At 36.0% G+C, this 23032-nt stretch overlaps 3 protein-coding genes across 3 annotated transcripts; 2 read left to right on the forward strand and 1 right to left on the reverse strand.

The window, feature by feature from the left end:
- Positions 1-302: 302 nt before the first annotated feature.
- Positions 303-7228, reverse strand: LOC140779194 (nicotianamine aminotransferase 1-like). The gene is made up of 7 exons (XM_073124184.1): positions 6808-7228; positions 6178-6517; positions 5871-6089; positions 4751-4810; positions 1617-1772; positions 1403-1496; positions 303-713 (listed from the first exon to the last, which is right to left on the reverse strand). Exons 1-7 carry the CDS (start codon positions 7092-7094, stop codon positions 592-594), a joined length of 1278 nt encoding a protein of 425 aa, XP_072980285.1. The 5' UTR covers positions 7095-7228; the 3' UTR covers positions 303-591.
- A 5544-nt stretch (positions 7229-12772) lies between these two features.
- Positions 12773-15927, forward strand: LOC140779195 (protein CUP-SHAPED COTYLEDON 2-like). The gene is made up of 4 exons (XM_073124185.1): positions 12773-13246; positions 13420-13604; positions 13692-13975; positions 14804-15927. The coding sequence occupies exons 2-4, from the start codon at positions 13421-13423 to the stop codon at positions 15308-15310; spliced, it is 975 nt and encodes a 324-aa protein (XP_072980286.1). The 5' UTR covers positions 12773-13246; position 13420; the 3' UTR covers positions 15311-15927.
- A 2161-nt stretch (positions 15928-18088) lies between these two features.
- On the forward strand, positions 18089-22022 carry LOC140778198 (probable 2-carboxy-D-arabinitol-1-phosphatase). The gene is made up of 7 exons (XM_073122792.1): positions 18089-18267; positions 19539-19750; positions 20663-20782; positions 20908-21007; positions 21093-21232; positions 21319-21398; positions 21670-22022. The coding sequence occupies exons 1-7, from the start codon at positions 18147-18149 to the stop codon at positions 21794-21796; spliced, it is 900 nt and encodes a 299-aa protein (XP_072978893.1). The 5' UTR covers positions 18089-18146; the 3' UTR covers positions 21797-22022.
- Positions 22023-23032: the final 1010 nt, after the last annotated feature.

The following is a 23032-nucleotide window of genomic DNA, read 5'->3' on the forward strand; positions in this document are numbered from 1 at the left end:
TTATCTATTTTCTCTTCCTTTGTGATAATAGCCATCTGAATGAGCATGATACTCAGATCTTGTTAGACATAGCTACATAGAAGAAAAAAAAAGTGAACCCAGTTATTCTTGGGCTAATCTATAAGAGTTTTCAATTGTGAGGAAAGTCATCAGCCAACTTAAATACATAAATAAAAAGAAAAGAAAGAAATCAAGCTTTAGCTTTACATGTTTACAAATCACAACGATATATGATCTTTTCTTTTTGGTGCATAAGAATAATAATTTTGGCGACATCCTAGTAACGCTATGAAAACACTCAATAGGAAATAGCCATTTTATTGATGACAGATTCGCTATGTCCATACATCTTATACAGGAACTTCAATTAAAAGAAACCAGTAACTAAAGAAGACTAGAAGTTCCCAAGATATTATTACAGTGCTAAAGCAATAGTACGTCTTTTAAATATACCAGGAAAGTAGGAATCAAAGTGGAAAGCTACATTAGAAGACAGCATTCATATGTGAATAAATCTACGAACCAGAGAGGAATTTATGGAGATACCATGTTGCTTGGCAGAACACTATCAGAAATTTATAGGTGCAACCTTCATTTGATACGCTTCTCATGTCTAAGGCAGAAAGATTTCAGCCTCTCTAGCCCATCTTCGAGAGAAGATGGTCCAACAGCAAAGGTGATACGAAGCCAGTTCTTAAATCCGACAGCACACCCTGCAGAAACAATGGTGTGATTATAGAAGTTGGGATTTTTGTGTGCCGCAGAACCAAAGATCTTTTATGTTGTGACATTTCTTTCTTTTTTTAATTTTTTAAGGGGTGAAGTTAGGATTTTGTCAGGTGTTATTTGTTGTCAAAGCATTGCAAACAGCACAATACACTAGCAGTTTCAGTTGAAGATAAAGGGAAAATACTTTATAAGTTCCTCAGTTTTGAAAGTTTTCTAATATTACTCCATGTGTATCATTTTAATTCTTTACTTCGGGACTTTCTGTAGTTACTTCATAAGACTCCTTTTTATCACATCTATATTCCTGTGAATTGCAACTTTTAGGATCATTCTCTGGTTTTATGATTTACTATACAGATTAATTTCTTAAAAGTTGCAAACTGCTCAGACTTAATCCATACCATAGCAAATCATAGGGATCCCAATGAAGAAAATTGATCCAGAAGAACTAAATGCAGATCTCTACAAGACCAGAGGAAGTAATTGAAATGTTGCACGCCAAAAGGACTAGTTTATTATTTTCTTTGAAGATAAAATTATTAGAGGAATAGAGGAATTTAAGATTTTTCTGCTTTGATAACTACCACACAGACCAGGTACCACTGTTTAACTAATTTTGTAATACTTCAACATCAACAAAAAAGCTGTACTAGTACTACTAAGAGGCACTTACCTGGCAGAATTATTACTAATTCCTCTTTTGCTAGCTTGCAACAGAAGTCCATGTCATCATATATGTCATCTAAACGAGAGATATCTAGTTTTACCTGCAACAAGTATGTTGCACTTCCGATCAGCTGAATTGACAAATATACTGAGCAGATGTGACGCAATATATACCGACTTATATCGAATTAGCAAATAATTCAGGGGGTGATATTCCTTACCATCACAAACATAGAGCCCTCAGGTTTACTTGGGCAAGTGATGCAGTCGATCTCCTTCAGTTTCTCATAACATATGTCTGCTGTTTGCCTTAGAATGTCAATTGTTTTGTTGAAGAAATCTTCCTTTGTGTTCTGTATAATTTCTGGTATCGCCCCCTGAAAAGTAAACGACACAGGAATGAAATAAAGTAACAAAGAAAAATATAAAGATTACACCATCCAACTGGTGCATGCAAAAGATATGATGTTCTTTTTGAAGAAACAACATATGGAAGGATTATTAAGTTCCAAGATGAAAAGAAATTGTCTGTTTCTAGTTCAACTATTAAGAGGAATATACTTGTAGAAAAAAGGAAAAGGAAGCACAAATCCTATACTATCTTAAGTTACAAGATGAAAAGAAATTATCAGTATCTAGTTCAACTATAAGAGGAATATACTTCCGGGAAAAGTAAAAGGTAGCACAAATCCTATACTATCTCAATGAGCTAAAATCGTTCTACGGCATCTGGATACGGAATTAGGAAGAGAGAGATGATGAGTCTTAACCAAAAATCAACTTTTATGAATCTTAACCAGAAATCAACTTACTCCCACAATTTTAGCAGAATGTAGATCTGATGAAACATTGACAGGACAATGCCTTATTGAAATTAAGACCTTGAACTTAGTGTCATTACTTAGATTGCAGAAATAGATATTTTGAAAGAAATCATATTGAGATAGGTGTCACAAGATTGGCAAGAATACAGCGAAAAAAATTAGTATACTTAATGAGCTTCATCAGAACTTCTAGAATGTAAATAAGGGAAATTGACTGAAAATGCTATACATTTTGCTTTTAGAGTTAAATATTTTTTACCTCCTTGTAGTTATGTCCAGAATCATTTTACCCCTATGTACTTCAAAAAATCTAAAATCAGTTCTTATACTTATGATTAAACTGAAACCGTTATTTTTCTGTCAAAGTAAACGGAACTCGCTTAAATGACCAAAATACCCCGTCGTGTTTATTAAATAAAATAGATGAGTTTTTTATATAATTTTTTAACCCCATATTTATCTTATTCTTAGATGTGATATAATTATTAAAATTTATTAAAAAATAGGTTTAAATAAACTTACTAGATAGTTAGCACAATCTAGAAAATAAGAGAAGAAAATATGGGGGTATTATTTAAAGAAAAAGAAATACTTATATAAGAGAAGAAAGGCATTTTTGTTTATAAAAAAATAAAAATAGAGAGAATTCAACCTGCTCCGTTAATTTGGATGGAAAAACTAGCGGCCTCATTTTAATCGTAAGTACAGTGAATAGTTTGAAACTTTTTAAAGTGCAAAGAGGTGAAATAATTTTAGACATAAGTGTAGGATGTAAGATGTAATTAACCCTTGTTTTTATTATCATTTACACCCTACCTTATCGATATTTATCATACAACCCCGGTATTATGGGTTTAATCTTCAAAAGCACCCTGAGTTAAATTAACCTGATAGAATGAAAAATATTCGTTATTTTAAACTAAAAATTTAAATATCTAAATTATCCCTCATCAAAAACACCAAGAGTTGTATCCTATATCTTTTCTTTTTTTGGACTTGTTAGCAAGGGAACTTTGGTCATTTACACCTAAAGTTAAGTTTACTAATGCATATGATTATCTTTAGTTAAAAAGTAATGTTGAGGCGTTTTCAATATTTAAACCTAAAATGTAGGGGGTCAAATGATAGATACCATGAATTTGAGTCTTAGCCAATCCCGATCCTCGTTGGCTGGTTTCGGTTAAGGTATCGACCGGTACCCAAGTCGTTGCAGGTTCAAATTGATCGATCCCAACCCGAAACTAGCTAGGAGGGTCAAATTCGAGTCAGGTCTGACCCCGGTCCCTCCATTCTCCTAGCCCTTTCTCTTTTATTTTTCTTTCTCATATCTTCCACGGATCCACTACCATTGACCTCAACCTCCGATGACATTCTCCAACCAAGATCCAAAATGACCACGACCTCCAATGACTTTGGGTAATTTTTTTTTAAAAGTTTTTCTTTTTTCTCTCTTTTCTTGATGCAAGAAAGGGGGAGGAAAAGAGAGGTGAGGAAGAGAGAGAAGGATGCGGCAATAAGAGGGAGAGGGAAGAAGAGAGAGAGAGAGAGAGGGGAGTGAAGGGAGAGAGAGAAAATGGAGAAAAAAATAAAAAAATATCATTTTTTCAAACGGTCGATCCTAATACCGATTTTTGAAACTTTGATAAATACCTATAAAGTAGGGCAATAATAAAAGCAAAATACAAGGTCAATTTCCCTATAAATTTTTTTTAGTAAATTGACATTAGAACATAGAAGATATGAATCGGTGCTTTTAATTGATGAAGCTCTTGGGCTGATCTCAATATCGAGTTTTGAAACTTTGATAAATATCTATAAGGTAGGATATAAATAATAATAAAAGCAAATTGCAGGGTCAATTTCCCTATAAATAATTTTTCAGTTAATTGACATTAGAACATAGATGATGTGAATCAGTACTTTTAATTTGATGAAGCTCTCGGAGAGAAATCTGTTTATAACATGGTATGAAACAGTTCGGGTACAAATCACACCACTGATGCCAATCCTATGTTACATTAATTTTGAAACCTCAAATTCATTCAATTCAAAAAAGTGCTGCACATTTTTGGTGTCTTCAGCTCGCATGTGGCAAGAAGTAAATAGAGTACCAAAAATATAGTTCATCATTTTTCTATCAGCTAAACCTTTTGCTAAGCCTGTAATTTAAGAAGGTAGAACAGATTATTCATTCTGAAGCAAAACAATTAAAAGAGATTGGGATAAAAACTTTTCCTCAGGAACAAAGAATGTATTCAGGAAGGTAGACATAGACATAGACTTGTTGAGGTTTTTAGGCAAGAATCATGTAGGGCAGCCATTTGTGATGTGGAAATTATATCTGATTACAGATAATGTGTATCTGATTATAGATAATGTAACACCTTCAACAATGTGTATACTGTATCTACATAAATTATATCTGATTCTTCCTTATCTCATACTCACTGCAAATTTTTACCAGATACATGGAATGCAGGTTAAACTACTAAGAGAACATCTTTAAAATAAGAAAAGATTCAGGTTCTAACCTGCATAAATGTTGTAGGATCTGACGAGATATCAAGGTAATTCTTGAGGCACTCCACTACCTACAAAAAGGGCACAAGAATAAACACATATGGAATATAATCCTGAAAATGAAGAACTTAATAAGATATGCTTAATATACAGAGTCCACAAAACATAGCTTCTGCATAAAAAATCATTCCAAATTCACCCAAATAAGATTGAAATATAAAGAAAGACAAATCAAGAGGTAATTAGTGAAAGAAAGGAGAAATCCGAAGCTCAAGGAATCCAACTATGAGTACGAAAATAAGCATAACTTTATTGCGATATCTTGAATAAAAATTGAACACATAATATGGATATATGTGGATAAGAAGAAAAAAGTAACACATTAAATGCTGGATAATTGAATAAGAACAAATGATAAGTATTTAGGGATGGGTGGCTAATATTCGATTTGATCTGGTTCCATATCTGAGTTTAATCGGATATAAACTTAGATTTGCCAATCCATCTTCCTATCCCAATTTCTATCCATGTCTGGATAAATCTGTAGATGCGGATATAGTTGAAGAAAATTAGATGAGTAACTAGGGGTAAAATGGGGGGATTATATTGGATCTGATCCAATTCCATATCCGAGTTTCATCATGCTTCCTTTCCTAGACTCCTAATGAAACAACAGCAAATAAACTTTCTCTAGTATTCTCTGCAACTTTATCGAGTTGGGGATTGTAATGTTTCCTTACATAGTTCTCAAAAGCTAAAGGAGCTAAAACTAGTTTGGTGCGGTATATCCTTCAACTTTAAAATCAAAGACAGTATTCCTCTCCAAAGCATTTATTTCCTAAATAGAACTCTTCTGAACCAACTCTATCACTTGGGCTATATTAAGCTCAGTCTTAATATACTTATCTTTGGTCCTGGTGAATCTTAGATACTCAATGCTTATATATATATTTTTTAAAGATCTTAATTTTAAAGTAATGCAAACCATACAATTTGTAGGAACTTTGGTTTGATTTCATTCACCAAACTGTCATTTTTTAAGAACCTTGCTTCTTTAAAGATGTCATCTTTGTCCCTACCGGAGTACCGGTCACCAATTATCATATGGAACCAGAAAAGAATACAATGAACCTTGTTTTGTTTTAATATGCCAGTAGGGTCATTTGTTACAATCCAGCCAAGTCTCCAGCCAGGTACTACCCATCTTTTTGATATCGACCCTAGTGTAAGGACAGGAACAGTTTGGCCAAAAACTCCCATTGGCACAAAACTACGAGACCCAAAAGTAAGATGACCATATACTTCGTCAGAAATGACCAATATCCCAAGCTTCTTTGCAGTATCAGCAACCTGGAAAATGGGATCCAGGCTTATATAATAAGCAAAATGAAATACTAGTACGTCTACTAATATTAGACTATACGAGACAAATACTTGCCTTAGCCAAATGATCATAGGAAAAAACATTACCACAGGGATTTCCAGGATTGACAATGACCATGGCGATAGTGTTCTCATCAGCAAGTTCTTCTACACCACTAAGGTCAACTTCCCAACCATTTTCTGGAAGTAAGTCAAAATATCGAGCTTCTAACCCATTAACAGAAGCCCGTGCTTCGTAAAATAGATAACCTGGTCTAGGGAGCAAAATGTTGGCACCGGGTCGAGATAGGACAGAGATTATGATTTCTATTGCTTGAGCACAGCCATTTGTGAGGTAAACATCATCAGGGGATAGCTTATACGGAAGACTACAGGATAAGTATTCGGCAATAGACCTGAAATCCAATGATTAATTATTAAATGATGATTGTAAAATGATAAACTTATTAACCACAGAAGAGTAAAAACAACCGATTGTTAGAAAATGAACAAGTTCTAACCTTTTCCTTAGTGCAAACCAAACATTTTTTTACATATGAAATAGATCTTTAACCATCAGGACTAGAGAAAAGAAGACATAATTAAGCGAAATTTGGGATCAAAAAGTTCAACTCAAAGAAATTAGTACCCTCCTAAACGTAAATTACTCTAATTAAACCAAAGGTAGCAACTTTGAAGACCTCACCTTCTTGCAGGGGCAAGGCCCACGCAGGGGGGGTAGCAGTTGTACTGAGAGGATTTAAGAGCAGAGACGACGGCGTCCACCGCATCCGGCGTAGTCCGGAAGCACGGGAAGACCGAAGGGTCGCCGTGGCCGAGCGGTATTCGAGGCCTCAGATCCCCTCCGTCTTCGTTTACGTTGGCCATGATCTTACCCAGGACGCCGCGAACGGAGAGCGAGGAGGCGTTCAGTAGAGCACTATTGAGCGGGGGCGCAAAGTTCCACTCTCCGACTCCGACGCCGTCCTCCATGGAGACCTAAGACCTATGGCTTGGAGCCCAAGCTCTTCTTTTGATCTCGAATTCCTAGGATTTAGGGTTTCTTTCGTTGGGGGACCGCCGCAAGAGGAAGCGATACAGAGAGAGAGGGAGAAAGAGTGAAGAGAAGCTCCGAATTCCGCTGGTTTTTGAAAGAGGGATTTGAGGTCGCCTAGGGGGCCGAGATGTAGGAATATTTTCCAACTAGGTTACGTGGCAAGCCACGACTGGCTGAATCTTGTTTGTCGCCATGGTTTCTTGGAGAGGAGGAAGTTCGACCGTTGGAGTTATTAAGCGGGAGACGTCTCTTTGTTACTCTCTCTCAAAAAGATAATAAAAAATAATAATAAAAAATTAAAAGGGAAACGTCTCTTTTATTTTTTTAATGGAATTTGGAAGACACACCTCCTCATATGTGTTTATTTTATCTATTCCTTTTTCTTTCTTAAATAACCTATCAACTAAAAATGACTACCAAATTTTTTTATGGCTTATTTGCGTGCATTTATAATCTAAAACTTAGAATGTAAGGGTTTGACGATCAAACACTACATTGTCTTATTATTATTGTCTTATTATTACGAGGTGTTGTGAAACCTATAAATAAATTCGAAACTGATTCACTAGAGTTGGTGCAGATCATGAAGGCGGAGCTCAGTTGCTCGTGAAAACTTTGAAACCTAGTTGCTGAGTGCAAATCCTTACTCAGCTCTTTTCCAAACTATCTATATAGAAGTCAACTGTGTGGCTGACTGGGTGGCCAAACGGGGTAAGACTGCATCTTAGGCAGTCTTGTTAGGATCGAAAGATCACATTCTCCCCGATCTTTGTAACTGCCCTACCTGAGAGTTAAGTCTGCTAAATCCAACTCATATTTCAAAAGAAAAAAAAAACTATAAACAAATTTTGAATTATCTTATATGCATTTGACTTGGTTTGATGTGACTTGTATATTGAGAGGGTTAGTTTAGATCTCTCAACTAATATATCATATAAAGTTAGTCTGTTTGTCTAGCTAGCCTATAAATTATACAATGTGGCTCACGTAATTAGGAATATTATATTTAGACATCTTACATTATTTACCTTATTTATTTTTTGTAGCATATTGTCTCTTTTATTGGTTGTTCATTTGATATTCTTTATGAAAAAAAATATATTATGTGATCAAATTTCAGTGTTCCTTAGGACATGCAATTATACTCTTATTCTGCAAAAATAAAAAGAAGTTTATGAGAAAAATGATCATCTAATATATTCTTTTACACCATTAAAGGATTGGAGATATCTGAAAAATAAATGAGAGTCTATCTAAATATATGCAATAATTTAGAAAGTTTGAGTGTAATTAAACCATAATTTAAATATATGCATCTTTTATTGCTACTTCATTATTTTATCTTCTAACTTTCCATAACAATCTTTTGGCCATTCCAAAGTACATCAAGGATAACACAGTACTAGAGCACATTCAAGTATTTCTCTAATAAATGACATAGCTAATTCCATTGTTTGGAATGCAAACAACTATATCTAAGAGGTACATTTATATTTTATACAAGCTTGGTTGTACTCCTCTACATAAATATCAATGTTCTATTTGGCATAACTATTACTTATCTTCATTCTACACACAAAGGTATTGAGTACAAGACATTGACAAAGTATAGAAATTTCAGCCCTATGTTTTATGTATAAAATCATATTATTATATAATACAATTAAGAGTAAATTACAAATTAGCTCTATATAGTTATACCTAAAATTAGAAGCATCTTGTGAGCCATCGCAGGATATTCTACTTACGTGCATGGGATGACATTGTACCTTGGAGAGGTTATCGTAGTAGAGAGAGCATTGGAAGAGGTGCGAAGATCTAGTGTAGTGTATGCATGCCCTAGGTTATTGTACCATTGATATACCTTAAAATTCTTTGAACTATATAGTTTAGATTAAAAGAAATAGAAAGCCTTATGAGTGTAAGGTCTTTTGTTTTGGACTCCATGGGTGTATGCATTCAACCATTTGAGCCTTTTTCCAGTATGAGCATAGTGAGTTTGTATCAAAATCCTTCACTGCTAACTCCTTTAACGAAGAGCTCCTTCAAGATCATCAAAGGCTCTTACGTTATTGTATTATTACATCTCGTCAATTAGCCTTCAAGTATGAAACTGCAGTTCACTGTTAAACATATATAGTTGACTCATACGAGATATCATATCATATCATGTCATACGTAGAGAAGAGAAAGAAAAGGATTAGAAAAAGACAAGAGAGGAGGATTTTGATTTGATGGATGGGATGTGATTTTAAAACTATCCTCTCCCATCAGCCATCCATCTCAAAATCCGAGCAGGAGATGTCAAGATCTCATCACCATCAATGCCATAATGGAGATTGGCTGGATGGGTGGATAGACAGAAGCATGCATGCATGCATGCACTGCATGCAAGGAGGAATTAATGGCAAATATGCCAATGGGTCGTGAGGGCATCCATGGCAGCGAAAGAGGAGGCTGAGCTTAACTATTTATAGCTAGTTTGTGAGATGAAATGAACTCCTCGATCGGCTGTCGATCTTTTCTTGTACTTAACGAGATAACTGATGGAAGCGGCGATCCTTCATTTGCTTTCTCTGTTTGGGATTCTTCTTTTGTTTAAATCTCCCATCAAAAGGATTCTGAGATGCTATATTTGTTTTGCTCGAGCTGTGCTTCTTTTTCTTCTCTCTCTTTGTTTTTATATATACTTTTTCTTAGATTGGCACATGAACTCGGAATAAATGGTTAATTTCACAGGAATTAGTGAAGAGATGAAGGCATGGAAGCTGGGAGAGTTTAAAAATATATGAGTACATGAATAGTTGAGTATCAGGAATGACAAACAGCTTTGTTAGACCCAAATTTAAGAGAAAAAAGAAAAAAATTTAAGCATAATTTTATGCACACCTTTTAAATATAAATTAGATATATTTAAAACTTTACTTATATTTAATTATTTAATTGTAAAACTTAATGATTAATAATTACTTTTAATAAGTTTACGTAAGAATTTATGTTTTGTTATTAATTATAAATAAGTATATTAATTATAATTTTATCATATTTCTATCTATGAGAAGATTTTAACTTATTTTATATAAAATTTGACTAAAATATATATAAATAATTGTTTAGTTATAAAATATATTTAATAAAATTATAATTTATAAATAACGATTCCTTATGTACGAACCAAATGACATTAGAAAGTAACCAATTTGTAGTTATATTATCGTTCGCACCCTCTTATGTATAGATATTTATTATTCAACCGTTATATTTTTATTTTTAATACCTAAAAGTATCTTGATTTAGTTTTAACCTAACACCGACCGTCAAAATAGAGAATATTTTATTACTTTTAAACTAAAATTGTTTAAATATCTAGAATACTTCTCACTTTACTTACAAGATTTAGTTCCTCTTTTATTTTTGATCTTATTTTTAAAAAAACCTTACTCAAAGTACAATGAGCAATTTGAATTATAATTAACTTAAACTAAATGAAAAACTAACTACAAGGTATTTTAATTTGAGGTATTAAAAATAAAATACTAAGAGCAGATGATAAATATTTATAGGATAGACTGTGCATAATAAATAAATAAATACAAAATATGCTGTAGATTTTATAAGTTTAAGAGAATCAAATATAGACTCCTAGGCTTTTGATAAGGTCAAACTAGATACCAATAGATTGGTGGACATTGGTGTACTCCCACAGCTACTCACTGATAATTTCTTTTCCTTTTTCTTTGATTCAAACTCATAAACTAAGTGAGTCAGAATATATAGAATTAACATTTTTCGAATATAAGACTCAAATTAGCTTCATTATTTGTACCATGCACAATACTTGAATAGATTGCTCCATTGCTGCAAGAAGGAATCGAATTCAAAGTTTTTCTGAAGAAAAAAAAATCCTAATCATCATTTCACAAGGTATTATTGAACAATAAATAATTAACCAGATTCTATCTGATATACTAAATATAGTGCCATGCTTCTGAGGAACGTCGACTCTGATAATAATTTTATGAACCAGATCTGGAATGATCTCGAACGTAAGAAAAGTATGAAAATTTATATAGTGGTAGCTTCATGAGATAGAGTTCTAATTGCTCTGATTTCACATCAGTCGGATGTCTGGATGAAAAGATATAATTAAAACAGTGGAGTAAAGTCAGAACGTGTCACATATTCGACATTGCAGCGATCTTTGGAAGGTGGCGAACGGCCAAGAATGGTGGACGGTCGTACAATAGAGTTAGGGTGACTATTGGAGGAAGGTGATGGCCAAGGTTTTGGTGCTTGAAAGGGTTCTTTAATTACAATCTACTCTTATGAAGATAAAGACGTTCGAACGACTATGATAAAAACTTTAAATGAGATAATAAGAAAATAACTAAACTCAATTAATTCTTAATGTTTAAATACTTGGATAAAGAAACTAAAAAGCCCAGCCCTTTTATATATAGATGTCGGGTATAATCGGTCATACTTAGACTTATCCCTATAGGTTTATACGACTTGAATTAAAATTTATCTTAGAGGCTTATATAATTTAATTGAACTTACTTAGTAGTGTATATGACTTAATTGAATTTGCTTTAGTGGCTTACGTGACTTAATTGAACTTGCTTTATTGGCTTATATGACTTAATTGAACTTGTCTTAGTAGCTTACATAATTTAATTGAACTTGTCTTAGTAGCTTACATGACTTAACTAAATATATGTTGTATATGTAAATCCTAGATGTGAAAATAGACACAATTCATCCATGAAAGGATGTAAAGATAGAAATCCATATGAAAAGAAAAAAATAAGGAACAATGGACAATGATATCGAAATAATCATAAATTGAGTTTGGGTTCGAATTCCGTATGATCCGATTTAATCTGGTTCGCACCAAGAGAACAAGGGGAGGAGGAGTGGGATCTCGCTAATGGCAAAAGGAAGAGGGAAAGAGGGGAAGAAAAGAAAATAGAGAGGTAGTAGGTCTCTCCGCTCCCCTAGATACTTAAGCTATCTCCTCTTATATACACGAGTTAAGAGAGAGCAGTAGAGAATATTGCTGACGGCAACGATGAAAAACCCTATGAGAGAGGAGAAGAAGGCTGCGTCAAACTCCAGCAAAATCAGGGCCAACAAAGGAGATATGAAAGTAACACATATCTCGAATGGATTCTACCGACATTTCACGTAGAAAAGGAAGATGACGCTTTTTGTGTGCAAATAACTACCAAAGTTTCTATTTTTTTTAATCATAAATAAATTATTAAATTAAGCACATCAAATCATTTACGACTCATACGCAATTATATTAAATCTAAACTCATTTAAAGCAGTGAGATCGATAAACAAACTATCATATTAGGCCAAAAGTTGCGAGTTTAAAGGAGTGGATTTGTAAATATAACTTTACAATAAGAGTAAAATACAAGTAGTTATTTGCAAAAGAAACCCAAAAAGAAAAGAAACAAGCAGAAGGGCAGAACAGAGGGGCCCCAGAAAAAGAGGTTTGATGTGATGCAATCTGTCTCATGATTTATTTAATCTTGTACTGTTTCCCTCCCCTGACACATTGAGATATGAAGCAGCTTTCCCTCTGATGGCAGATCACCTCAAAAATCTCTCCTCCTCTCTCTCTCTAATACTTACTCCCTGTTCTTCTCCACTGACAGAGAAAATACCTGCACAATTTCTCACGCACGCACGCATTCCTCTCTCCTCTTCTCTGCCATCCCAGCTCATGGATATCATAAGTCTTCCTGCACCACAGCAGACCATAACAGAGGGCCAGAGGCAGAGAAGAAGACGAAGAAGAAGAGGAGAGAGAGAGAGAGAGAGAGAGAGAGAGAGAGAGAGAGAGAGAGAGAGAGAGAGAGAGAGAGAGAGAGAGAAGGACCTTCCTTTTTACCAAGAAAGAAATTAATCATCCATCTCTATAACTCTATTCCTCTCCTTCCGCCCACACTACGACTACCTTTCCCTTGCACTGACACACCTTTGATTCGTCGAATCCCAATTAAATTACCACAAGACCACCAATATAAAAGAGACCCCCATCTCCCCTTCTTCCTTGCTACACCACTGCAACAGGGTAAGCTGTCTTCCTTTTGTTTGCTACTGGACATATTGGTCCCCCAACCTGATGCTTCTATTCTTTGTTCTTCTTGTTGGGTCTCTCTACAATTTAACACAGGGGAAGCTGCTACCTTCTCTTTGTTATCTTCTCTAACATCATTAAAGTTTGGATCTTTTTTTCTCGTTTAGGATGGAGAGCTATGCCCACCACTTTGAGAGCAGCGAAGGGCAGCTTCCTCCTGGGTTTCGGTTCCACCCCACGGATGAGGAGCTCATCACTTACTACCTCCTCAAGAAGGTTCTCGACAGCAACTTCACTGGTCGAGCCATTGCGGAGATTGATCTCAACAAATGCGAGCCATGGGAACTTCCAGGTCCAAAAAAGATGCCAAATTTTCTCTTCTTTTACTTCCTCAACTATAACTACTTAATAAAGTTAAATCTTCTTTTTGGGATTGTAGAGAAGGCTAAGATGGGGGAGAAGGAGTGGTACTTCTTCAGCCTTCGAGACAGGAAGTATCCAACTGGGCTGAGGACGAATCGAGCTACGGATGCTGGGTACTGGAAGGCAACTGGGAAGGATAGGGAGATCTATAGTTCAAGGACTGGCTCTCTTGTTGGGATGAAGAAGACACTGGTGTTCTACAGAGGGAGAGCTCCGAAAGGGGAGAAGAGCAACTGGGTGATGCATGAGTATAGATTGGAGGGGAAGTTTGCCTATCATTTTATCTCTAGATCCTCCAAGGTAATGTTCAAATCTAACTTACTTCGCTGTTAAAAGCTTTTTGTTCTTTTCTGTTTTTTTCTCTTGTCGTCATTGATTGCTGCTTTCCATTCTGTTGTTCTACAATCTGTATGCATGCAGAATGCTGGTTTCCTTTTACATGTAAACTGTAAAAAGTTGCTTTTTGTTGACAACCTCATAATTTCTTTCTTTCCTTTCTCGGGAATTGTTCGCTATTGGTATTCTCTGCGAAGATTTCAAATTGAAAATCTACTAAGCTGCTTTGAGCTTCTACTTTCACTGGGGGTTAGATCTTAGTAGTTTGTGTATTTAGTCTAATCAATGCATCATCAATGATCCTTTGAACTATTGAGCTGTTGAGATCTTCCTTCCTATCTCTCTTCAACGAAGGGTTAGATTAAGTTGTAGACTCTTTTTTTTCACTAGTTTGCGTCACTAACCAATCATGCCAAGCATCCATGAAAGGATATAGAACTCACATAAATGTCCTTTCATGTCTAGCTCATTGTGGTACAACGAAGCTATAGTAGACAACTAATGCACTTAAATTGGTCTTAGAAAAAGAACATGATTATTACTTAGTCATAAGTCTTCTTGTCAACTCTCTCCCATGTTACTGTCAAACTTCTCGTTATCTTTTTGGACGTCGATGTCTAACATAGCAAGCAACTGTGTTAAGGAAAAGATATAGCCTTGTTTTGCGTCGACGAGGGCATAGTATTTGGATTAATTATTGTTTGTGATTGACGTAGAGGAGGTTATTTGGGTCATTTTGGTATGTCTTTTTTGTGTTAAACTCACTTAAACTCCATGCTCGTACGCCCCTAGGACGAGTGGGTGATCTCTCGTGTATTCCAGAAGACTGGCGGCGGCAAGAAGACCCGCCTCGGCCTCTCCGGCGTCCCGTCCATCTCCGTCATCAACTCCCCGACCTCCGCCTCCTTCCCGCCGGCCACCGACATGTCTCCTTTCGCGGGCGCCGGCGACAGCTGCTCCTACGAAAGCTGCAACGAGAGGGAGCCGCCGCACGTAACCTGCTTCTCCACCAATACCGTCGCCGGAGGCATCGGCCACTACCTCCCGTTACCCTCCGCGCCGCCCTTCTTCGGCCGGAGCTCGGCCACCGCATCCCCCGGCGGTACGGTTTTCCCCAGCCTCCGCACGCTCCAGGAGAACCTCCAGCTGCCGGTCTTCCTCGCGGGCTTGGCGGCGGCGCCGCCGGTAGCTGCTGTTTCTGCGGCCTCAATAGGGGATGCTTCCTGGCCGTCCGATCTCGATCGGAAGGCCCAGGCTGTGGTGGGTCCCACGGAGCTGGATTGCTTCTGGACCTTCTAATACTCCAGGACCTGCAGGTAGCCAAGCTCTATTATTATTATTATTATTATTATTGTTGTGTCCACTTCGATGTTCTCCCCCTGTTTCAATGACCCAGATGACCCTAAGCTTTTGCTGTAATGACTTATCTAGTTATATAGTACTGGTTATGTTAAATGGTAAATTCCTGCATCTTTAAACACCGTTAACTTCAAAGGAAATCTATCTCTACTACACCCGCATGCATGGACGCAGGATGCCACGTCAGATAAGGTCTGTGGGGCCCCACGGAGTCAGTGGTACGTCACATCGTAGTGACCTTGGGGTGGGGGAAGTCTCTGTTACGTCCTGTCCGAAGTGCTGGGGCTGGGGCTGGGGCTGTTGAACGGCTCTGGCACTCAACCGTGTTACAGTGTTCCTACTGTTCACTTTCACTATCACTTCACTTCACTTCACTTCACCCTTCTTCACTTCGCTTAGTTTCTCCCCATCCCTACTTTAATTTTAATTTTTGCTTCTTTTACTCCTCAGCAGTCACTGTACTCCTTACCCGGGCGGCCACAGTGAGATTATTCGTTCTTATTCCGAATGTTTTTTATTCGCATTTGTGTGAGCGTTGCCTAATTAAACTACTGCTGCTGGGGAAATACTCTGTATATAATGGCATGCTGCTGCTCATGATTGTTGGATTTTTTGTATTTCAGCGTTCCCATTCCAGATTTCGTTTTGTCTTCTTACACTAATCATATCCTACATATATATATGTATGTATATTTCGCAGAAAATATTATGGGGGTTGATATCTCTCTTAACAATTGAAAGATTATTACTCGGATGAGTTTTAGTAATTTTTCATATTAGGAGACCACATTGTGTGACAAATTCTGATGGTCTTAAGCAGAACACTCTGCTAGGATGTGCAGCATCTCTCTCCATGCCCCTAGAGGGGCTTTTCCGCCGTCCGTCGTGGAGAAGAACCTCCTGCCGGTGGTTCTTTCTCTCTCCGTTTGAGTATATTTTTCTACTCTTTCGCGTCCTCCTTGTTGCCATCCATCTTTCACCTTGCCGTCGTCCTTTGAGTGTTCTTCTCTGGGCTCCGCCCAATGCTCGACTCTTGTCTTACTCTAGAGAGGGAAAGAATTGCCCCCCTCACCCTTGTATACTTTTCCCTTTCTCCATCTTCACCACCTAGCAAGTATATTCTCACCCTTGTATACTTTTCCCTGTCTCCATCTTCACCGCCCAGCAAGTATAATCTATAATAGTCTACAAGTTATGGGAGTTCTTGCTATAATATCGCATCAAATACTCTTCTAAAGCATCACATATTAAAAAAGAGATAGAAAACTAGTGGTAGTGTCACTAACACATGCCCGGCCAGAACTAACAATCTCAGGTATATGCCAATATATAGATATGCATTCTGCCTCTAATCCTAATTGAGAGTACATGACATACAATGCAATGCATGAAGCCTAAACTTATATTATAAATAAATGAATAATTGCATAATCAAGGTGACAGTGAATGACATATGAACATTTATGTATGTATAAGGATAACTACTAATATAATCATTTTAACCTCACTTCTTTAGACTACAAAGGATTCATTTGTCTGAAAACTTACCCTAAGCTTGATATAAGTGGTCCTCATTTTATCAAGCTCCTTGTCACCCTTGGAATCTTCTTCTCTCTCTCTCTCTCTCTTATTTTGCTATGGAGATATAATGTCTTCTAGTATATATAAAAGATTTAGATAATTACATCATCTTCTCAGATAATTTAGAATCACCTCAATCAGAGGGTCGTACGAGGAATCTATGATCGAAGAACTATTTTATTGTCAGGTAGATTATTAGAGACCGTTATATTATTCTTTTCTTGTATCTTTTCTCAAATTTCAAACTTAATATGAACAAATATGGATAAAATATTATAATTTGCACACTTCTAAGATAACATTTTGGAAAAACCCTAATAACATTTCTCCCAACTTCTGACACAAAACACAACATAATATGAAGTAATAACAAAAGATAAGAGTTGTAAATCTTTAATTTATCTTTCCAAAGAATAGAAAAAAGTAACATAAATTAGATAAAAGTTGCACTCAAGATCCCTCTGCTTCTAGGGTTTTAAGAAGGGAAAAGAGGCATTTATAACCTGCTCTGGTGTTTCTAAGAGACTGCTAATAATTTGTTTTGATTATGGTTTTTTAATGTATATAATTAGGCTTGGCCTAATCATATAGATTTGTTGCACCACTTTGAAGAAATAAAAATTGCTTAATTAATTCCTATATACAAATTTATTTCTTAGATCCTTGTTCAAATTAATCATATTAATTTATCTAAATTATGCTACAAAATATTAATCAGTGATCAAAACTCAATTCTAAAAAAACCATCTTTATTCCTCACATACGTTCTTTAAATTTGACTGAATGACATCAAAATGACCGAAATGATCCTATTGCATTTGTCAGAGAAGATATACATATTTTTATATAATACAACAAAATTATCAAAATGACCATGATACTCGATTAAGTTTAACAGATAAGTTAACAGTCTCACTTTAGTCATAAGTATATGGACTTGTTTGAGACTTTTTAAAATATAGAGGGTAAAATAATTTTAAGCATAAGTATATGGAATAAGATGTATTTATCTCAAATTAATATTTTAAAGGTTTTCTAATACCAAGAGAGAGTTAGTTAAGTAGTTAACATGTGACCCAAAAATAAATACTAGGGGTCTACTTAGAAATGGGCTTTTATAAGGATGTAGGTGTTATTATCCAATCAAAATAGAAGAGTGGCCACCGGATAGTCGGGTCTGGGTGGGGACCTCCAAATGGGTAGCGCTTCGTTGGTCGCGACCCAACCGCCGGGCTTCGCCGCCATCTCCAAGCTGAGGCTTCTCGGAGCTCCGCCGCGCCTCCTCTCTTCCAATTCCACCCTCTCCGAGAGCAGCGGTACTTCCTCATTCTTTTCCCCACATCTAAATCCATCTCCATATCCGAGTTATCCGAGATGGGTCTGCTCTTTTCTCAGCTTCTCTCAGAACAAGGGAAATTTTTTTAGTGAAAGACTTGTCATCTAGTGATCCTGAGGTGCTACCGGAGAAAACCCATCTCGGGATTTAGGTAGTTCTTTGTGGGAAGGAAGATGAAGGGGGAATCAGTTTATGCTCTATTGGTTATTTCAATGCATTATTGGCTTCTAGACATTAAAGGATGGTATCAGAGGAGATTGGTTGTTGAATAGAAGTTTAGAGACTATGTAGTTCCTTATAGCTGAATAGTAAATACCCTTATTTTGACATAATTTAATGACAACTATTCGAGTGAAAAGCAAATATCATGTTAGAGATAAATAATTTAATGTACTTGTAGAAGAGAAGGGTTACTTTACTTGTCATGATATTCTGATAGAATAATATATAAAGAATCATTAGAATGCCGCCAGAAAATGCTAGAGATAGATAATTCAACGTGTAAAAGTTGTAATTTTCTCAGACAACTTTCCGGCTAATTCTTCTCCAGAGTGTCAAGTGTCAACAAAAAGAAAGGAAGGTGGGAGATTAGATGCCATTGATGAAGGCCCGTGGTAGTTTAGAAGAAGCCCTTTTAGAAAGCTAGTAACAGAACTGATGTCATGATGGAATCGAGTACTAATTAAAATATAGCAAATCTCAGTTTAAATTTCTTGGTTCTTATGTTGAGGAGTATTCAAGAGTGAGATTCCGGATCAATATTGAAGTTATTGTAGTATGCATACTGTTCCTCAATATTAAAAAAAAATTGAAAATACTTTTCACACCCATAGAGACTAATATATTGTATTCCTAGTTGTTTGGAATGGATTATTACAGAATTTATATATATATCAGCTTTACTCTTATTTAGAGTCTTACTTGAAGTTAGGCAGTAACATATTGGCTAGGAAATTGATGTAATTTAAAACTTTTAGTAATGGAGGTTGATTTGAAGCAAGCTTTTGCCGGTCTCCATTTTCCTATCACTCTTAAGTTATTGTTTCTTTGTTACCTTTTTCACCTATATCTTCTTTCTTTACATCTCTTAGGCAATGTTCATAGAGTCAGACTGGGCTTGGATTTTGGCTAGGTGAGATAGCAAACCAGTGCCAACCCTTGTCCTAGTATCCAACTCGTCAACCCACACTTGAGATGTTTCATTATAATAGCCTGTCCTTATTTGGATGTCTCATTCCTATGCTTGTGCAGGCAAAGGAAAACATTTCACATTGGCTATCCATAAAAGCCTCAATAATGTATCTACAGAAAACCAGATTGAAAGTCAAGTTCCAATGACTGGTACTGCATTTGATTTCAAAGGAGCAACAATATCACTCACAGATGAGCTCTTATCTTCTTCGAAGAAGGTTACTCTTGTGAGGCATGGTTTAAGCTCTTGGAATGAGGAAAGCCGTGTCCAGGTCAGTTTGGAACTTGTTTATGTGTACTGTGTGAAATGCCAGTCAGTTCTTTCCCTGCATTTTATAGGCCAGTTGCAGCCTGTGCCTATTGATGTGCACTTGATGTTAGCTTCAGGGTGAACTTAATATAGATAGTGCTTATTTGGCAAAATTAACCAGGTGTGATTTAAATATTTTGTTGTTCTAACATGGAAAAGTATGTGTCCAAGCACATCTCTAGTTTTTTCGTAAGGAAAACTAGCAATTCGTAACAAACTATGCACAATATTGTTAGGTACTGAGAAGAAAAGCAAGCAACAGAAAACCCTCTATTTTGTAAAATAGTTGACTTTCTAGCATCAACTCATAACAGAAAACCCTCTTATTTTCTTATAATTTTTTCTAAATTTTTAGAAATTTCTCAACATTTTTAATAATATTTAGAATTTTATTTAATTAAAATAATCCGATCCGATACAGGCGGTCGATACGGCCGATATGGCCGATACGGCCGATATGGCCGATACAGCTGATACGTATCATTTTTCCGGACGGCTAATCCCGATTCCGATACCGATTTTTGGAACCTTATGTTAAACTTTTAGTTATGTGCCAATCTCTCAGAAGTTGGTTAGATGCTCTTGTCTACATGCAATCCTGCATAGAAAATCAGATATTTATTATTTGCATGGAAATCTGGACAATAGTTCTCCAAGTCTTGCTTACTACTTCTGTTAGCTGGTGTGCACCAATTTAGCTCAACATCTTTCTAATGACAAGTTATTTAACCATTCATCAACCCATGGAGAAATTTCTTGCTGATACCTGATAGAAATGGAATAATTTGTACTTCGGTGGAAAAAGAGGATGATAGATATTAAATTATTGATGGTACTATCTTGATTTTCTAGCTGAATTTGTACTTATTTGTAGGGAAGCTCAAATTTGTCCATATTGACTGAAACTGGAGCAAGGCAAGCTGAGCGATGCCGCAATGCTTTGATTGATATAAACTTTGACGTCTGCTTTGCTAGTCCTATATCACGAGCAAAGGTTTAGGTCATTAATTTGTTGGCTGACAGCTTTGGATATGCTCGTCCTTCTATTTAAATGAAAAGTTTTAGAACAAATTTGTATTTGCAATGTTATCCATTCTTAGTTGTAGGTTTTTAATACAGTCAACTGCTGAAATCATATGGCATGGGAGGGAGCAACCACTTACTTTTCTTGATTCATTGAAAGAGGCTCACCTTTTCTTTTTAGAAGGCATGACAAATGGTAAGCTTGGTGATTATCTGCTTTCTCTGTCCTTTCTCATTGTGTATTTGCAATTCAATATATTCATAATAAAACTTGGAGGCAGCTGAAGCAAAGAAGAAGTACCCAGAATTATATACCAAATGGAGGGAAGATCCTGCTAATTTTCATGTTGATGGTATTTATCCAATCCATAAGTTGTGGGGAAGAGCAAGGGAAGCTTGGAAGAAAATTTTGTTGACGCCGGTAAGTATCTCAGGCCTTCCAAGTTCTTGTTAAAGCATACACAGGATATCTAGTGTCACATTTTTCCCCATCCCTTTTATTATCAGGGAGAAAGGTTTTTGGTGGTTACCCACAAATCCATTCTGCGAGCTCTCATCTGCACAGCTCTAGGACTTGGCCCAGAGAGGTAAGTTCATCGGATTGCTTTGTCAGAGTTGAAACTGGGAGTCATATGCAAGGAACATGATATCATTCTTATAGAATTCTAATCCCTTTGAGATAACAAGTACTTTTCGAATTGAGTTACCGTAAGATCTTCATATATAATTTAGTACATGCTGATACAAATATATCTTGCTTTGTGATATAATTGTGATTTGTGAAGGGCATCATGCTGATATAGACATTGGAAAAGAGGAAATCTTGTTACTTATTGTTCAATTATTTTGATGACACAGGTTTCGTGCAATTGATGTGCATAATGGTGGCATTTCTATCTTCACTTTCAACAGAAGAGGAGAAGCTATGCTTCAGTCCCTGAATATGACAGCCCACATGTATAGTGATCATGTCTATCATCTCTAGTGTTCGATCTCCATGTTCATATCCTACTAAGTTTAGCCCTCGACTGCCACAAACTTCGTCATGAGAAGGAAATCCCAATACTGTACACATATTAGATTGGAGAGAACCATCCAGAGATTTGGATGGTCAGAAGATTCTGACACAAATTGATCATGTCTGATTATTTGATACCTTCAAATTAGTGATGCATTAAAGTTCACATTAAGGGCCTCTTTTTTATTTCAAATCCTCTGTTAGTATATTCTGCTTTTGAGTAAAATTAGATGTATGAGGTACCGGATTATGTGAAATTTGAGATTTGATGATAATTGATGGCTTGTTTGACATGATTCTGAATCCTTTGTTAAATTGAATATAAGGACCATAGAATCAAAGGATATATTTTCATGTTAGTTTTCTCAAACCAATAAGGTTCAGGGATTTCCAAGACCTTAGTTATTGTATATATAATGCATGCGATACTCCACTCTCTCTTGCTTACCAAAAAACCTATTGCCCTTAAATAAAAGCAAAGTAGAATTGTTTACATCTAAGTTAGGTGTTTTTTAATTTTATTTTATTATTAATATATACACACACATATTAATGTGATTATAAAGTGGAATTGCCTTGTAAGTCATCCCAGTTTTATGTGCCAAATTATTTTGCATGCTGATGTATTTCCTCTTGTATGCTTCTCATGTTATCATCTGGTCAGATTTCTATCATTTGTGGTATTTGACAAAAGATGAAGAGCATCTTGGTCATTTTAGTTGGGGTTTAATCCACTCTCTTTTTCCAACAACAACAACAACAAAAAAGAGAAGAAAAAAAGAAGCATCTTGTTCAATGTACCAAAAATATTGCTTTCTTTTTAACAAAACCCAAATCCACAGTCCCTTTTTTGAACAAAAACAAGCATGTTGGTCAATGTACCAAAAATATTCCTTTTGAACAAACTCAAGATGCCGTAGATGGTGTTCTGCATATGTACACAAAATATGTCAACAGGGATCTTTTAAATCCCTACAACGAATCGTTTCTGAAACATCTTCCTAGAAGACAAGTGAATGGATAAAACATTCCTCTTCTCTCATTCCTGCAACCAAACAAGCCTAGTGCAAAGGTAATAGAATGATATCCAATGGACAGTAGTTGTTGCTTGTTGCTCCTCCATTCCTCCATCACAATCTCAGTACCTACAGAGAGCAGGCAAGAAAGTACCATCTACGACAACTGAAGTAGAACAATTCTCAT

This window comes from Typha angustifolia, chromosome 15 (genome assembly GCF_048772165.1).
Source record: "Typha angustifolia cultivar Huaian chromosome 15, ASM4877216v1, whole genome shotgun sequence".
In the NCBI taxonomy this organism is placed as follows: Eukaryota; Viridiplantae; Streptophyta; class Magnoliopsida; order Poales; family Typhaceae; genus Typha; species Typha angustifolia.

Excerpts from the sequence above, each read along its gene's own strand:
- LOC140779194 (XM_073124184.1), bottom strand. The coding sequence starts at position 7,094 with ATGGAGGACGGCGTCGGAGTCGGAGAGTGGAACTTTGCGCCCCCGCTC. Across the intron at positions 4,811-5,870 it reads GCATATTAAAACAAAACAAG|GTAGTGGAGTGCCTCAAGAA; the intron begins GTTCATTGTATT and ends CCCTTTTTGTAG. Across the intron at positions 1,497-1,616 it reads AGGGCTCTATGTTTGTGATG|GTAAAACTAGATATCTCTCG; the intron begins GTAAGGAATATC and ends TACTTGTTGCAG.
- LOC140779195 (XM_073124185.1), top strand. The coding sequence starts at position 13,421 with ATGGAGAGCTATGCCCACCACTTTGAGAGCAGCGAAGGGCAGCTTCCT. Across the intron at positions 13,605-13,691 it reads CGAGCCATGGGAACTTCCAG|AGAAGGCTAAGATGGGGGAG; the intron begins GTCCAAAAAAGA and ends TTGGGATTGTAG. Across the intron at positions 13,976-14,803 it reads TTATCTCTAGATCCTCCAAG|GACGAGTGGGTGATCTCTCG; the intron begins GTAATGTTCAAA and ends GTACGCCCCTAG.
- LOC140778198 (XM_073122792.1), top strand. The coding sequence starts at position 18,147 with ATGGGTAGCGCTTCGTTGGTCGCGACCCAACCGCCGGGCTTCGCCGCC. Across the intron at positions 18,268-19,538 it reads CACCCTCTCCGAGAGCAGCG|GCAAAGGAAAACATTTCACA; the intron begins GTACTTCCTCAT and ends ATGCTTGTGCAG. Across the intron at positions 21,233-21,318 it reads AGAAAATTTTGTTGACGCCG|GGAGAAAGGTTTTTGGTGGT; the intron begins GTAAGTATCTCA and ends TTTTATTATCAG.